The sequence below is a fragment of the Dermochelys coriacea genome, chromosome 8 (genome assembly GCF_009764565.3).
Source record: "Dermochelys coriacea isolate rDerCor1 chromosome 8, rDerCor1.pri.v4, whole genome shotgun sequence".
NCBI lineage: Eukaryota > Metazoa > Chordata > Testudines > Dermochelyidae > Dermochelys > Dermochelys coriacea.
The window spans coordinates 105390300-105407244 of NC_050075.1; the positions used below are offsets into that span (position 1 = coordinate 105390300).

General features: G+C 52.9%; 1 protein-coding gene across 2 annotated transcripts in view; it reads right to left on the minus strand.

Moving 5' to 3' along the window:
* Positions 1-241: 241 nt before the first annotated feature.
* Positions 242-16945, minus strand: part of LOC119860761 (leucine-rich repeat extensin-like protein 5) — a 29666-nt gene continuing 12962 nt past the window's right edge. For both annotated transcript variants that reach the window (XM_038414870.2, XM_038414871.2), the window contains exons 2-5: positions 10063-10497; positions 8105-8434; positions 7720-7886; positions 242-2820 (exon numbers count right to left, since the gene is read on the minus strand). In XM_038414870.2, the coding sequence (XP_038270798.1) occupies positions 2776-2820; positions 7720-7886; positions 8105-8434; positions 10063-10497 (977 nt within the window). In that variant the 3' untranslated portion in view covers positions 242-2775. The remainder of the gene's footprint in view (positions 2821-7719; positions 7887-8104; positions 8435-10062; positions 10498-16945) is intronic.

A 16945-nucleotide genomic window follows, 5' to 3' on the forward strand; every position in this document is an offset into this window, starting at 1 on the left:
CACTCACTTTTAGCTGCCTTTTGTGCTTATTACAGTCTCCCTAACTGTCCTCTCCCTCCCCTCCGGGACTAGAGCAGTCAGAGACTTTCCTTAGCTTTGCTTATCATTGGTTATGTTGCCATCTGAAATTCTTCTTGCCCTGACGAGATGTCATTTAACCATCCCAGGGTTTGCTGTGCAGCAGATGATCGACTCAGAGCAGTTGCTGGAGCTACGTGCAATCACCATACATGAGGCCTTCAGCATTTGTAACTTTATTGCAGAAAAACCCACTATTAACATATTTTACAAAGAAAGTTGCACTTTGGTGTTTGGCAAGTTCTGTTTCCCTGCCATTGGGGGGCAGAGATGCAGGCGTGCCTGGGACAGCCAGTCCTCTCCCTTCAAGCTGTGTGCAGAGCGGCTCGTTCTGACAGCAACAGCTCCATTGACGCTCATGTGCCAGTTCCAGCCAGGAGGAAGTTCCGCTATTTCCATCAGCACTGTCCGTGCATCTGTTGGTGCTAAATATTGGCAGCACCCTGCCCTCCAGCCAGGGAAACAAGGCTGCAGCGTCAGTGGAATTTCTGTGCGCAGAAGTGTTCCAACTTGGCAGTTTGATGCCTGTGGAAACTGCCCTCTAATTTTTACATAACCGGGGGGGAGGGGGGAATCAAATACATTCCCTCCTGCATTTACTTTTGGGTGTCTCTCATCACGGGTAACAGACCCAAGTCTACAGCCAACAGGAAAACCCTAACTACTGCATGATCTCTTCACCGGCTACTCCCAAAGCCATAGAGCAATGCAGGGAGTAGGGAAGTCACCTTCTCCAGCTCGTCTGCCCTGGTTCCAGACTACCAGTTCTCTGGCTGCATGGCCCCAATAATCTCCATTAAAGCCAATGCTAGGACTTCTCTATGTCCTGCTGGTGGGAGACTAGGCCCTCCTGAAAGCTAATGCGGGCATTAGCATGGCTGTGAAAATGGTACAACTTCATGGGGCAGGGGCCTCGCCGGAAGAGATGCTGACTGCCCACAACTCCCCCAGACTTTGCTGGCCTGAGGGAGCACAAGCACTGGCTGCCTTCGAACCAAGACAACAGGCTGAGACCTGAGAAAAACAAGGCTTTTGTTTTATACCATCTATCCCAGCATCACTCTCAATAGCGAGACCTCACCAACCGCTGCCCCCAGGTACAGCTGAGCGGGACCCCAGAGGAGCCTTCAGAAGGCATAACAAGATAGGAAGTAGAAATAAGCAGGAGCCACTGAATGGGAAGAGAGAAGACCCAGAAACCTGAGAGAGAGAGAGAGAGAGTGTGTGTGTGTGTGTGTTGGAGAATGGGGACAGGTGGTAACAACAGAAAAAAAACACACGGCCTCTCTTCAGCTGCACCCATGGAAGAGACGCATCCTGCCCCACACATCAACGTCTGTCCCTAGGGTGCCCAAAGGCAGCTCGCTGTCCCCAGACCTGCTCCTGTTTGTTTGCTTATTATGCAGCCGCAAAGGTGCCCAGGAGACGCAGGGGCAGAGCTAGCAGCCGCTGGGATTGTTCAAGGAACTTGAGAAGCAGGGAAGCAGCATTTCTTGACCTCCAAGCCCAACACACCGGCCTTCATTTATATGAATGAGAGTTCTGAGGTGGGGGGACAAGGCACAAAACAATGGCAAAGGCTGGTTCGGGGGTGTGGAGCATAAAGTGCCCTTGAGAGCCACCAAGCAGCCTCGGCAAGGCCCTTGCCAAGGGGCAAGGCTATTTCGATAGTGAACTAAGGAGCTCCCAGCTCGCGGTAGTGGGGAGGGAAGTCACGGTGCAGGCTGGGTAGGGCAGCCTCCGGCCACCAGAGCTCAGAGCAGGTACTAAGTGCAACAAGCCACTCTCTGATACGCAGGAGAAGAGCCTGCACATTCCCTTCCCACGCTGAGGTGACCACGGGCCAGCCTGCCTGCGGGGAATGGGTTAGGGTTGTGCAGCTGCCTCGAGGGAGAGAACCAGCGATTTTGTTTTCTTTTGAGACAGACAGGAGAGTCCCACCCAAGACAAGGCTACACAAGCCCCAGTTACGTTTGTTCCCTCCCTCTGCAGTGTGATGAAAAGCCTCCAGCTTATCCCGCCCCTAGTGGCACCTTCTCCTCTCGCAGCCACAGGGCTGTTTTTCTCAGGGGCAAGGAGGGGAGTGCAGTTTACCGCAGTCCTGCTAGATTCTCTGGGAATGCAGGAGTGGATCCCACTGCTGAAGCTGAAATAGGAACAACATGTGCAAAAAACCACAAAGCAAGAGGGAGCCAGTCTGCTCCCCACCCTTGTCTCCCAGTGGGAAGTAACATTCTCCTTTGCTTGCCTTGTGAGGACCAACACTGCATCTCCTGACACAAGACGTACTTTGAGAGCAGCAGCTTCTGAGACTTCCAAGCAAGTCCTCTCCAGAGATTGTCGGCAAAACATCAGCTCAGCTGCCAGGGTAAAATGCAAGGTGAAAAGCCCCTCTCTCGTCTCCTCAGCATTTTGAGGAGGGTCAGGACACTCGGTGTATGGAGAGCAGAAGGAAGGGCCAGTGCTGGGCTCTAACTGGCTCCAGCTCTCAGAATAAACCCTAAAACCAAACTTTTACAAAAGTTTTTAAAACAAACGAACCCACCCATCTGCAATGAGTGTTTCAGTCAAGTGCAAAATCAGAGCCACCTTCCCTCCATCCTCAGGGGATCTTCCTGGACCAGATCCTCAGGGGCCTACTGCTCAGGGAACTCCAGCACTCCCCCAAACCTGGATGGAGGGTCCTCTTCTTGCTGCCTAGTAGCTGTAGAGTGAGAGGGGCGTATCCTCCATCATGTCATCCTACGAGCAAAGCAGAAAGACACACATTAGTATCTGTCACATCATGGCATGAAGCGGGGACTGGTCTAGATCTGGGGTTGTTCTGGGACCACACTCCCTTTCCCTCATCCCACGCCCTCAAGGCCACCACCAGTCCAGCCAGGAAGGTTCCCCACCAGCAGGATTCATCAAGCAGAGGGGTGGTTTCTGCGGAAGGACGTGAGGCAAACACCACATCCCTCCCAGCCCAAGCCGCAAGGTCCTAGGATGGTGAAAGTATCGCTGTTCCTCTGTGGCATCACTAGGCCGGACGACTGGTATAAAACAGTTACTTACTCTAACTGTGGTTCTTCGAGATGTGACGCAGCCACGTGTTCCACTTAGGTGTGTGCATGCCCAGCGCACCAGAGCTGGAGAAATTTGCCGAGCAGTACCCAAGGGGGCGACGCTCACGCCTTGTGGCCATAGCCCCTCCCCTGGCTACTCTCCCTCAATTCTTTCACACTGAATGCCAGGACCCGAGAGTCCAGTGCAGAGGGGATGGAGGGTGGGTTGTGGAATACACGCCTGCCTCACATCTCAAAGAACCACAGTGACAGTAAGTAACCATTTTGTCGTCTTTGAGTGGATCCGGACATGTATTCCACTTAGGAGACTCACAAGCAATACCTCCCCCCACACCCCCAGGAGGCAGGGCTCAGAGTCCACCAAAGCCTGTATCCACCCTGGAAGATGCAGTTATAGCGTAATGGTTTGTGAACATACGTGTCGATGACCACGTAGCAGCCCTGCCAACGTCCAATATGGAAATGTCACTGAGAAAGGCTATAGGCATTGCTTGCACCCGAGTAGAGTGAGCTCACACCTACTGATAGCCTCAGCTCTGCCCCCTCGATGGCTATTTTATAAGCTGTCTTGATGCAGAGTGGAGATCCATTTGGAGATCATCTGTGAAGAGATCACTTGACCCTTCATGTGATCTGCAGACAGGCAGACGAAGCATGAAACGGCTACCATGGCACGGAAGAAGACAGATCTTCCCTGAATTGGGGGATGAAATGCTGATACTGCTGCCAGATGTGCTTTCAATTAACTAAACACAAGTCGGAATGACTGAAGGTGCAGCAGGTACTTCAAAATGTTCTGGATAGAGACCAGTGATAGTTGGATTCTGCGGGCTAATGACCACACCAAAAATCGCTTCCATTTAACTGAATAAAGAAAAGGAGTACTTGTGGTACCTTAAAGACTAACAAATTTATTAGAGCATAAGCTTTCGTGAGCTACAGCTCACTTCATCGGATGCAAGGAGTCCAGGATCAGTGGAGGAAGACAAATCAATTTATCTAGAAGGCGAAGAGCAGGACAGTAACCTTGCAAACTGGACCACCTGCGTGCAAGCAGACAGGTGGTCCTACGGCCTCAGACACGTCTGAACTATTGCGGGAGGCTGAGACTGCAGACTAAGGCAAAGGTGGCAAACTGCCTGAAAATGGGCGGTTGGAAGAAACATTCTCGACATTGTGGAATTTAACAGGACCCCAGTGACCTCGATTTTCTGAGTGGGAGCCAAGGTTGACTTTCCAGTGTTTCGAATGAGACCCAGCTGATGAAGGAAGGACACTGTGATGCCAACGTGAACAAGAACTTCCCCTCCATAACCAGCCCTTCAGATACAGGAAGATGTGAATTCCCTTCTTCCTGAGAGATGCAGTAACAACCACCATGCATTTGGTAACAACCGGGGGGACAGAAGAGAGGCCGAATGAAAGCACTGTGCACTGAAAGTGGTGTTTCATCACAATAAACCAAAGGAACTTAATGTGGCTTGGCAAAATTGCCACATTTAAGTAGGTGTCTTGAAGGTCAAGAGCAGCAAACCAGTCATTCTGAGACCATACAGGGAGAGTAGTCAATAGGGACCATTCAGAACCTCGTGTACCTGATATTTGTTGAGGCGGTGAAGGTCGAGGATGGGTCTTACTCCTCTCATGGATTTGGGCACCAGCAAATACTGGGAATAGAAGCCATGACCCTGGTGTTCCAGCAGAACCTCCTCCACTGCTCCCAAAGCCAGCAGAAAATGGATCTTATGAGACAGTCCCTGAAGAGGGCTGGGGAGGAACTGGATAGCATAACCGACATGACGGTGCTTAGGACCTAGCTATCAGTAGCAATCGAGCCCCAAGCATTGTGAAAGTGGGCCAGCCTGTCCCCAAAGGGGGAATATGAGGAGGGAGGAGCAACCACTGGAAGAGTGCTCTGGACCAAAGGGTTCCAGAGACGGCATGTGGACTGGCCGAACCATGAGCCTGACTGCTTCTTCCTGTGGAAACTATGCCCCTTTCTGGGGTAGCTCCAGTGCCCTGGAGGAGTGAAAGTCTGCTGCTGGTGTTGCATGTCTCTGCATGAGTGGCCCCCAAAGACTGCAGGGGAGTCCTGGAGTCTCTGAGGGAGTGCAGCATCTTGGCAGTTTTGTCCAAGAATGATGTTTGGCCGTCGAAGGCCAAATCCTCTATGGATTACTGGACATTGCGGCAATGCCCAAATTCTGCTTCGCCCCAGGCATACCGAAGCCAGCGTGCTTAGCCAGTTCAAGGAGCGTATCGCTAATAGGGAGGATGACTCTCCCAGGGGCAGATGGCTGCAGGATGTCCACCAATTTGCGAGTGTTCTCTCGCAAGAACTCCAATTGGATACTGCGGGAAGCAGCTACATGCCACAAAAGGTCTTGGCACACCTTAAAATCCTTCGGTATCGAAGGCAAGGATGAGCCAGGCAGCACAGCATCGTCTGGAGACGGAGACAAGGCCCTTAACTGAACTAAAGCTGGATCCTGTTTAAAGGGCTGATGGACCTGGATGGGACGACTACGGAGGCTACACCAGTCCTTGGGCCTGCAGCGGATCGACAGTCACCACTGCAGGCCTGGCCAGTGATTTCCCCTTCAAGCAAGACAGAGTGGGACCTCGGTAAAGAAGGAGCGTCCCAAGGATTCCATGGAGGCCATTGGTAGCCAGTAGACACCGGCCCGGAGAAGAACGCCAATCCTGGTACCCATAATGGTCTGTCAGTGGTCCCCAGTGCTGGTCCGGTGATGGAGTGTGGGAGGATGACAGCGCCAACTCAGAGCTTGGGGAACCTGGGGATCCCGGGGATAAGGGTGGAGCGAGACCAGAAGAAGCGAGTAACTGACTCGTCTGTTGCCCAGAACGAGGCAGGAAGCGGCACTGCCCATGGAAGCGGTACTGTTGGCACTGAGCATGCTGGTGCTGGAAGCAGTGTCAATCCCAAAGTCAGCAGCACCAGCAGCATGGGAGTGTTTGATGGTACCGATGTCGAGGGCGGTGAAAGCCGCCACGGAAGCATTTGCTGGGCCGACTGCAGTGGTGCCGAGCAGAGTCCCGCTACTGAGGTCCCCCATCCCGATTCTGGTGCTGGCTCTGCACACTTGGCTGCGATGCAGACGGACCTCAGGGTTCAGTGGCTTGTTCAGTCGACCGACGGGGGGGCTATAGACGACCCAGCCCTGGACCAAAGGAGAGGTCAGGACTGAAAGGCAAAGACGGTCTGAGGCTGCCTGGAATGCCGCTGACCTGGAAACAGTCAGTACTGGCATCTCCCTCATTGGTGCTGGACTCAATGGACACCCAGGGGCCAGAACCGGAGTCAACGGTGCAGGGTTTCTAAGTTCCCTACTCAGAAGGGTTAGAAGGACTCGCTCCATCCCACAGGCCGGTACCTACTGCGTGCCAGTCCACACTTTTCTTGGAGGAGACAGAAGAGTCGCCTCGAGACCTGGAGCAGGCCGCATTGGTGGTATGCAGCCTTTCCCTTGGCACGGGCGGCAGGGAAGGGCTCCTGCTTCTGCAGGGAGGCAGCTGCTCCGGAACGTGAACAGCCACACTTGGAGTCCGCGGGCACTCCCAACCTGACATGCGCCTCGGGACCAAAGCAGGTGCTGCGTCAGGCGAAGGTCCCGGAGCCACCTGAGGCTGTCCCTTGAACGATGTGCAAATCGCACAATGCTCTTTAATGTGGGCCTCGCCAAGACAGAGCAAGCACCATGTGTGGGGATCACCCCCCCCCCACCCGCAAAAGACAAGGTTTAAACCCTGGTGAGGGCATCATCGAGGAAAACAAACAAATACAACTAACACAAAGGGTACTATCTACCTATCTAAGGGAAAAGCTAAACTTATTGAGAGGTTAAGACTGTTAAGCTCTGACTCCAGCCGAGGGGTGATAAGAAGGAACTGAGGGAGAGTCAGGGCAGCGCTGCCTCATGTAGCCAGGCAAGGGGCTATGGCCATGAAGCGTGCGCCTGACCCCTATGGGCACTCCTAGGAGAATTCCTCTAGCTCCAGTGTGCTGCGGGCACACACACCTAAGTGGCATACACGGTTGCATCTACTCAAAGAAGAACCTTTGAGATAAAAGGCTACACAGAGTGATTGCTTCACCCACCATGGAAATGCAACCTCCTCTGGGGTGGGGATGGGGGACATAGCAACTGTTTAACAGCCACCCGGGAACACTGCGTAACACATCAGGGCAGGAGTGAGGAAGAATACTGAATCTACTTGGAACCCTGAGGGAACCATGGCACACAATGTCGGGCTGCCTTCCCACTGTCTCTCTGTCTTCTGGAACAGGGCTGGCAAGGTGGATCCTGTCGCTAAATCTCATGTCACCTTATATCCTGGCAATGAACCTTAGAGGAGGCTCTCCACACCCCACCCCACACCCAGCCACAGGTACCTCTTCCTTTGCAAGAGGAATGAGCCGAATTTCCTCTGTGCAGCTTATCTAGCAACGGCTAGAAGGGGAGCTGCACTGTGGCCTGGTCACACAGTTGGGAGCCAGCCAGGAGCTCCAGGCACAAAGGCCCTGGGCACGGCCGGCAGGGGCATTGCTCACCATGGGCAGGTCCTGCAGGCGCCGGAACTCCATCCGGCTGTTGCGCTGCCGGTATCTCAGGAAGCCCACCAGGGCCAGGATCCCCACCATGATGACGAACATGGAGATGACACCGATCACCAGGGGGTCGGGCCCCATCGCGCCGGCAACAGCGGAGCTGGGCAGGTCTGCAGGGAGAAGAAGACAGGACCAAGAGGGTCAGGTCCTGGGGCAGTCCCCAGGCCTGGAGCGGCCAATCCCAGTCTCTCCCTGGGCTCTGTCCTACCGCACCACAAGAGGCTCCCCCAGCTCAAACGCCTCTCCCATGCCCCTGCACTTGCTGAGCTCTCGATAACCGGTTAGGGAGAGCAGAGATCGGCGCATGTGGGGCCTTGAGAGCATTTACCTTGACCATCATCGTCTCCCACATCCAACACAGAAGCCTCCTCATGCACAGGATTGGCTGATGGCTGCATTACAGCTGTTGTGGCTGCCCTGTTGGTGGAGGAAGCTCCGGGGGTCACCGTGGTGGTGCTGGGGGTGGTAGTGGCAGGTGGACTCCCTGTTGTCATGGCAGCAGGAACAGTAGTGGGCCCTGCGGTGCTCTCCTCTGTGGCATTCTCCTGGGCTGTTTGTGGCGTGGGTTCAGGGTTCTCTGGGGTGGGTTCAGGGTTCCCTGTCGTGGGCCCTAAGGTGCTGAATGCAGAAGGCTCCAGTGGGGAGCTGCCCGTTGTTGCTGCACAGAAGAAAAAAAGGCAGTTATCTACAAGGCGAAATTCTGCCTCTGCCCATCCCCACCCTGCATGGCCTGGAAAGGGTGGTAGGCATCGCTGCTGGCACCTAGAGGACATGCCCAGCTCCTGGCATGAGCCCAGAGCACTCTCTGCTCCAGGTTCTCCCTGGGATCCTCAGGGAGGCAGGGGAGAGGCCCTGAGCCCCCTGTTGTTCTGTGTCGAGCTGTTCAGAAGGCCACTAACTGGAGCCCTGGAACGTGGGCAAGGCTTGGGAGGGCATCTCAAGCCTTTCCAGGCTAGCGGCCCGATTCCCCCATCAGAGAAGATTCTGTAGGAACCCTGAAAATTTACTTCTTCAGGAGGTTGAGAGAGACTCTGAAAAGGCTATTAACCCTGTCTCGTCCTCCCCGCCACCTCCCCGAGGCTACATCCCATCACCTCCACGTGGCCACCCAATGGTGCTCATCTCCTAGCAGAGGAATCCCCATGACAACGCCCCAGAAGGAAAAGCAGGGATCCCCGCTGGCCTGCGGACATGCCTGACAGCTATGCCCCTGAAAAGGGCGACAGGAATAAACTCTACGAGCCAGGACAGCCAGGGCACTGCCCTCTGGGGCGCCTGCCCGCCGCTCTCAGTGACAAATGCTGTACAGATTAATCGACAAATCAGTAAGTATTTCACAGCTTGTCAGAGCCAGAGAGCCCCATCAGAGCCCAGGGCGTGTTGAGGGGAAGGTCTCTGAGCTGAGAGCCCCTCCCTAATCAGCAGCAAAGACCAGAAAACCAGGTCAGGGAGAGTCCCCATGCCAGCCAAAGGGATTTTAGGGCAGCAGGGCAGACCAGAGCACCCTAGGCCACCCTCCCCTTTAACACGAGGCCGAGAAGCGACAGCAATAGCCTCTCTGGAAACGTCATCAGGCCAGAGACGAGAGATTACGCTGGCAGCTATGCCCTGCTGCCATTAAGGATCCCAGCATTGCTCAGAGCCACCTAGCCGCACTGCATGCTGGGATTTTTCTCACATTTCTGGTTGATGATGGAGGGTAGCTTCTGTCTATCCCATGCTACAGAAGTTAGGGGTTGCTCGGGCAAGCTGCCAGCTTCAGCTCCCAGCTGGATAATACAGCTTTAAAGCCAGCCGGGCCAGGTCCTACTCTCACTTATACCGGTGTGACATCACCGCGGTCACGAGACCTGCTCTCGATTGACACAAGGATAAAGGAGAGCAGCATTCGGCCCCTGGGTGAGTGTGCATGTATCTCGGAAGGAAAGGGTTAATGTGTACTTTTGAGGAAAGATGTAAGGGCCTTTAGCAGCAACGCTCCCCCTCCCAGGACAGCTGGCTGATGTGGTAAAAGCCAGGGACCAGCTTCCCTATCTGCATATGAAAGAGGAACCAGCAGCTGCTGCAAACCTTTCCCCGCTTGCCCTAGTGCCAGAATCCCCCTTTCACTTACGATGGGCCCAATCCTGTGAGGTGCTGAGTGCCTCTGACTCTAGGCGAAGTCAGTGAGAGTAGAAAGGCACCCAGCACCGCAGGGGCCCAGGCCCTAAGTCCCCAGGCTGGGTGTGCTGTGGGAAAAGGCGCCCCCTACGCACGGGTGAGCAGCGGGATAGCGAGGAGCCTCACCCAGCGTGTCCTTTGGTGGCGGAGGCGTTGGAGCCATGGTCGCAGCGCCAGTCGGCCCCGTGGGGCTGGAGGGCTCGGTTCCATTTTGGCCAGGCTGGTTTGTGGTGTTGGCAGCCGGAGGGGGGAGCGCCGACAGGTTCTTATTCCGAAGCCCTGTCGTAGCATCCGCTGAGACAGCTGGGGCGGAAGTCTGCAGCCCGGTGCCCTCGGTGGTGGTTGCGTTGGGATCAGGTGGGATGGACTCATCCAGCTCGACAGCACGGGGGCTGCTAAAACTGGGGTGGGTGGCAGCCCCGTCCTTATCGGCGCTAGTCACAGGAAGGGCAGTCGCCTCTGGGCTGAAACCATCAGCCTCACGGAGTGGAAATGAGCCTGGCCCAGTGCTGGGCTGAGCTGGGGACACCACCTGGTCAGTCAGGGTCTCCTCCCCATCTCCTAGTGCAGGACAGAATGAGAGAGAAACGCTGAACGGGGCCATGTCCATGCCATACGAGAGGGGACCGACGGTGTAGGCGGGCTAGGGAGGGAGGGCAGGAACCAATCCCCAGCTGGCCTATGCTGCATATAGCATCACACAAACACCAGGGACCAGAGAAGGGGTCCGGGCAGCAAGCCTGCCTCTGGAGCAGCAGGCACGGGTCTCCACTGAAGGCAGGATGCCTGATGAGATGGAGCCGCATCAGCTCCATTGTCAAACCTCCCGCTCCCATCACACTGTGCAGGATGGACGTGACTCTGAAACTTCTCCACACTCGCCTCAAAACTGGGAGTTCAGTAAGAAGAGTGTGTCCGAAGGCCAAAAAGCCACAATTCCAGTGTCAACAAAGAGGATGACCACAAAAAAAAAGCCCACCCTGGTTCAATAGGGAAGTGAAAGTGCCATTTAAAAATAAATTAAAAAAAACATAACAAAAGGACAAAAAGGGGAAGTAGATAGCAATCATTATAAATCAGAGGTTATGAAGAGTAAAATATTGATAAGGGAAGCTAAGGACACGAGGGCGAAAAATTAAAAAGGTGTCTAAATATATTAGAAAAAAAGGAATCTTAACAATGATAGAGGTTCATTACTACTAGATGGAGATGGTAAAATCGTTAATAATGATGGAGAAAAGACAGAAATGTTCCATAAATATTTCTGTTCTGTATCCGTAAAGAAGGAGAATTTTGTAATCATATGAGGATGATTAACTACTTTCCAGGCCCTTGGTAACTGGGGAGGATGTTAGCACCTACGAGTAATAGACATTTTAAAATCAGCAGGCCCAGATACCTTGCATCCAAGAATTCCAAAAGGGTTGACTGAGATTTCTGGCCCACTAATATTAAATTTTAATAAATCTTGGAATAGCAGGGAAATTCTAATACTGGAAGAATGCTAATGTTGGGCCAATACTGTATTCAAAAAGGGCAAGTGGGATGAACCGCTTTACTATACGTTGGTTAGCCTGACATCTATCCTGGGCAAAATAATGGAAAAGTTGATGAAGGATTCAATAAATAACTAATGGGAATATAATTAATGCCATTCAACATTGTTTTATGGAAAACAGGTCTTATCAAAATGAAATCAGATTTGTTTTGACAAGCTTATACAGTTGGTTGATTAAAGACAACCGTGTAGATGTAGTAAATATGTTTTGTACTGCATTTAATTCAGCATCACGTCACTCTTATTAAAATATTAGCACTATACAATATCAAAACACATTAAATGGTCTGAGAACTGACTGACAGATCTTAAAAAGCAGCTGTCACTGGGGAACTATCATTGAATGGGGGTGTTTTGGAGTTCTGCAGGGATCGGTGCTAGGCCTGATGCTATTCAATATTTTCATAAATGATTTGGAAGTAAATATAAAATTACTGTTGATAAAATATGCAGATAGCACAAAGACTGGCGAATAGCAAATGATGAGAAGGGCAGGGCAGTCATACAGAGCAATCTGGATGACTCAGTAAGCTATTCTGTGAAAACAAAATGTGTTTTAATATAGCCAAATGCAAAGTTGTACAGCTAGCAACAAGGAATGCACCCCATACCTACAGAATGGGGGACAATATCCTGGACAGCAGTGACTCTGAAAATACTGCAAATACTCATTCATGCTCTTAACTTTAAGCACATGTATAATAGCTAGGGTGACCAGATGTCCCGATTTTATAGGGACAGTCCCAATATATGGGGCTTTTTCATATATAGGCACTTATTACCCCCCCAACCCCATCCTGATTTTTCCCACTTTCTATCTGGTCACCCTAATAATACCACTGATGCCAACTGCACGTAAGTATTTGCAGTATTGCGGCCATAGAGGGGAGCCCAAGTGGTGCACCGTACATCGTGAGTGGCCAGACGGTGTAAGTTATATTCACATAGGTCATGCCCTTATTCCAGCCATCAGCGGCCTGGCACCAGTACAAACCCCTAATGTGGGTAAAGCTCACTGCAGTTTGCATCATTCCAGCTTAAGCTGGTTTCAAGAGCATAGAACCCCCCCCTCCCCCGATCATGTCTCCCTTACAAATCTGGGTCCCAAGGAACACTGTGGAGAAACGCTGCCAGCATCGTGTTGGGATCTCTTGACAGACGCCAGTGACTCTGGTGACGCAGCAAGGAGAGATTGCATGTTAAGAAGGCATGAGAGAGAGAGAGAGTGAGTGTGTGTGTGTGTCCAACAAAAGGCACCAAGCTGAGGCCTTAGAGGGGAGAGGCTGACGGAGCTAAATGTATACAGGCTAAAGGAAATGGTATTTGTGGGATTGTGAAAGCCCTATAAATATCTGAAGGGAAATACACGGCAGAGGATTAAGATCTAGTAATAACAGAGGTGAAAAATACACCAGAGTAAGTAGGGGCTTAGAGACTGGCAGATGGACCCGCTAAGCTCACGCTATGTGACGGTCTAAGACAGCCCAGGGGCCCTCTGACAAGAATCAAGCTGGTGTGTGCCTACCACTACCCCGCCCTACTCATAAGCACTGAGTAAGAGGCCAGAAGCTCCTGAGGCCATGCTAGGCAGCTCTCAACCATCTAGCCTGGGAATAAATAGATCTTCCCATCACCCACCCACTTCTATACATATATACACCCACACCCACACACAGAGCAGCACTGTAAACAGGCAGTACTTGTATGGGGGCAGGAGGAGGGGGTGAGAGAGGAGAGGGGCTGGGGGCCAGCACTGCAGCGGGCTCACAAGGCCCGTTCCCCGTTTGGAAGCTGTTCAGGGATGCGTGCAGACGCTCATCCAGCCGGCTAGCCCGAGAAGGGGAAGTCGACTCTCGTGCTTTCCATGGCAAAGCATGCTGGGAAAGGAGCGGAGCTGGGGGCCCTTGAAATACCAGCTCCTCTCCCTTCTTTTCAGCCAGCTGTAGGGAAGTTGGCACCGGGTGCTGAGGGTGTTGGCTTGGCTGACCGAGCTCCTGGGAGTCAGCAGGTGTTGGGGGTGCAGGTAGGGGCTTGTCTACACTAACAGCCTTCAAGTTTTAGCTGCTGCTGGGCTGTGGGAGCTCTTGGAGATTTACATTGCTAGAGGGAGCTGGTCTCTGCTGTCTCATGGTGCAACAGACTCCTTGGGTACAAGAAACCTCTTCATCTGTCCCTGTGTACCCCCTGCCCATTTCCACGGCAGGCAGGGCCCTCCTGTCACTGCTGGGGGTTGTACTGTACCCAGGACACAGAACTTGCAGAGTCTGTAACCTTGAAGAGAGCCACCTGGCTGTGTTGAAGGAGCAGACGGCTCTTGGCAATACCCCCCCTCCCATACACACAACAGCTGGAGGGGTTCTCACCTCCCTTCAGGAGCTCTGCCTGCAGGCCTCCCTGGGGAATATGGAACTTGCAGGGTGGCTCTGGATGAGATGGGCTGGGCTTTGTCTCTTCTTGCTGCCCCAGCAAGATCACTGAGATGTGTGGCCCGCAGGGAGCTTAGTGCAACCGTCTTTGAGGGGCTCCGTGGTGTTCGTGGGAACCTCCCCTTGGAGCTGTGGTTTAGAGGACATGGTACAGGGAAGCAGCACATAAGGGGGCACTTGAAGGTATTAAAAAAAGCTGTGTGTAGCTGGAGCCGCTGATCCGTTCAGCTGTCCCGGGGCTGCACACCAAGGCTACTCGGAACGTCACATGCGCAGCCAGGGCAGAACTCTGAGCTGTCTGCTCCAAGAAGCAGACCCCTGAGCTACAGGAGAGCTTTTGCACCACTTACAGCAAAAAACTCAATCCTGCTCCTAACCAGTAGGCAGTTACAGCCAGCTCCTAGCTGGCTGAGCAAAGCACGGCCTTTACCCTTTAATGGGATGCGGTGGCCATTAAGGCCAGAGGAGGTAGTTTAGGAAGAGAGGAAGATGGTCCTGGGGGCACTTAGCATCTGGGAGAAGGAAGGTACAGGGCAATCCCAGACAATTGTTCCCATAAGGGCCTGACACCAAGAGCTTTGGAGAGAGGGCAGGGCGAGGCTCCCCTCTCTCCCAGCCAACACAAACAGGGGTGGGGTTATTAAACTCACCTGGAGAGCATCAAGAGACTGACTAGTTGACTGAGTGGGTGACTCAAAAAAGGAGTCTCCAAGCTAAGCCAAGGAAGAAGCTCCTGAGACCAAGAGGAAGAACTCAGCCAGGCCCTGAGGGGAGAGTCTACAGGACAAGAAGGGCCAGGACCAGAACTGCACAGACCCAACGAGGAGGGCTGTGAAAGCCTGAATCTATGGTTCTGTCTACACTGCAGTGTAAGCCCAGGGCTAGCAATAACTTCAGGTAGCAGACCCAGAGTTTGTTAACCCAGCGCTCTAGCATCTACACTGCATTATTGGGCCAAGTCCCACTTCCCATGTCCCAGACTTCCTAGCAGCCTTCCAAGATGTGGCTGCTCTAGCCCTTTGTTCGTGGTGCAGTAAGTGAAAACTTGATTGTCCAGAGGACAAACTAAAATCAGCCTGTGGGATACTCTTGGCGGACTCCAAGAACACGAGTCCAGTGGGGCTGCATCTACACTGCAAAGCACTAGGGCTTGAGCCCTGGGTCCCAGCTTGATTCAGACTCAGACTCTCCACCCTCATGGGGTCCTGGCCCCTGTATCTGAGCCCTGGATTGCAGTGATTTGTGTGTAGACAGAAGGGGAGCTAGGCTTGAGCCTGAGTTCAAACTCTGGGCTTACACTGCAGTGTAGAAATACCCTAAAAGGGAGCGAGAAGCTGGTTAATCTGAATAAAATAGTCCCAAGGCGGGGGGAATATTGTACTCTGGATGTAGGTGGGTTTTTCTCAAAATTCAAGAGGAAACTGAGGCAGGGTGCCTGCAGGGCCATTCCAGACCCTGAGGCAGTGCTCTGGGACTGCACCCACCTACGACCCGCAACACTACGGCATTTCTGTCTGTAACGTGATCACTTTTTAAAACCGCCTCTGATCAGTCTGGAGCAACAGCTCAGTGGCATAACAGCTGCCCCACTCAACTCACTGGACATTAACTCTGAATCCTAATGATGACCAGTCAACTATTTTCTGTTGAATACTAAATGTATTTGTAGAGCCCTTCTCCAATCCAAAGATTCAGCACTTTCTCTAACTACTGGGTTCAGCCTCTTCCTTCAAGGAAACTAGCACTTCAAGAAAGGCAAAGAGCGCACCAACACAAGCAAAGATGCAGCTCCTTGCAATGACCTCTGGCTGGGGAACCAGAGGGGATAGAGTTTCCAGACCAAGAGGAGCCTTAGAGGAGGAGGGTTGTAACCATTTGAGAAAAAAATGCACCCTGTTTCAGACACTGGTGGGAAATGCACCCCACTCCACGGTGAGTGGAGAAGGCTAGCTGCTAAGGCCAAGAGCCATCTAGGTATTGCAGACGGTTCTGTGGTTCAATGCTGCTACAATACTAGATCTCCAGCATTAACCTGAGCTGACACCAGCTCTGAGGCTAACACACATAGTAGAGCAGAAGAAAGAAGGAAGCCAGCTGAACATGAGGTGCAAAAGCTTAGCTCAGACTTCACAGCTGTGCCCCAGCAATCTGGCTGCAGTATGCCAGGCTACGTGATTGAGGGATTTCTGAACACATAAGAATCTGTAACCAGCTCCAGATCTAAACTGCCTCCTCGGTGAGGCTGGAGCAGTCTGCACCAGGGGCACGAGCAGAGCTGCTGCTGGGCCTTGTCCTGAAGGCTTCTGCTTTGTGTCTGTGCTTTCCTGGAGAGTCCAATGTAAAGTGTGCTTTATCCCCCATCTCCCAAGGTCTGCAAGGCCATTCCAAAGACAGGGAGGGTTGCTGTCACACAGGGACAGACAGACTCCCGTCTGTGTGAGGAACCAGCACCCTCCCCCAGTTCCAGGTGCCTCGTCTCTGAAACAAGGCCACTACTCTTGGAATCCCAGGCAGGAGCCCCCCTGCTCCCTTTCAGGAGCAATGCATCAGCCAGATCCAAAGCTGGAAGAGCCACTCTCTGAATTAAACTAGGGCGTGGCCAGCAGCAGTTGGGCCTGGACCCAGGCTCCCTTTCCCAGCTGAGAAGACCGAGGTAGCAGGGTCCCCCCGTGAGCCCTTTGATATTGAGCTCCCTGGGAGGCACCGCTGGTTCCAGCCTGCAGAGACCTGATCTAGATTTAAACACAGCCACTGTCAGAGACTCTCAGGACACCCAGCATTCTGCTGACAAGCACTTAACAGCTCCCTTTGACCCTTCAACCCCCGAGCAAGGCCTGTGCCCTCCCAGCTCCCTAAGTGAGGGACAACGGACTTGGCTCTTCCTCCAAACGTCAGGGACCAGGAGTAAATCCCAACAGACACTCATGCAGATATTTCCAGCTCCAGTCAATAAAGCACCAACAGCCCAGTGCAACCCCAATGGATCAAACGCACAGCAAGGGTCAGAGGGACTCCGATGCGTATC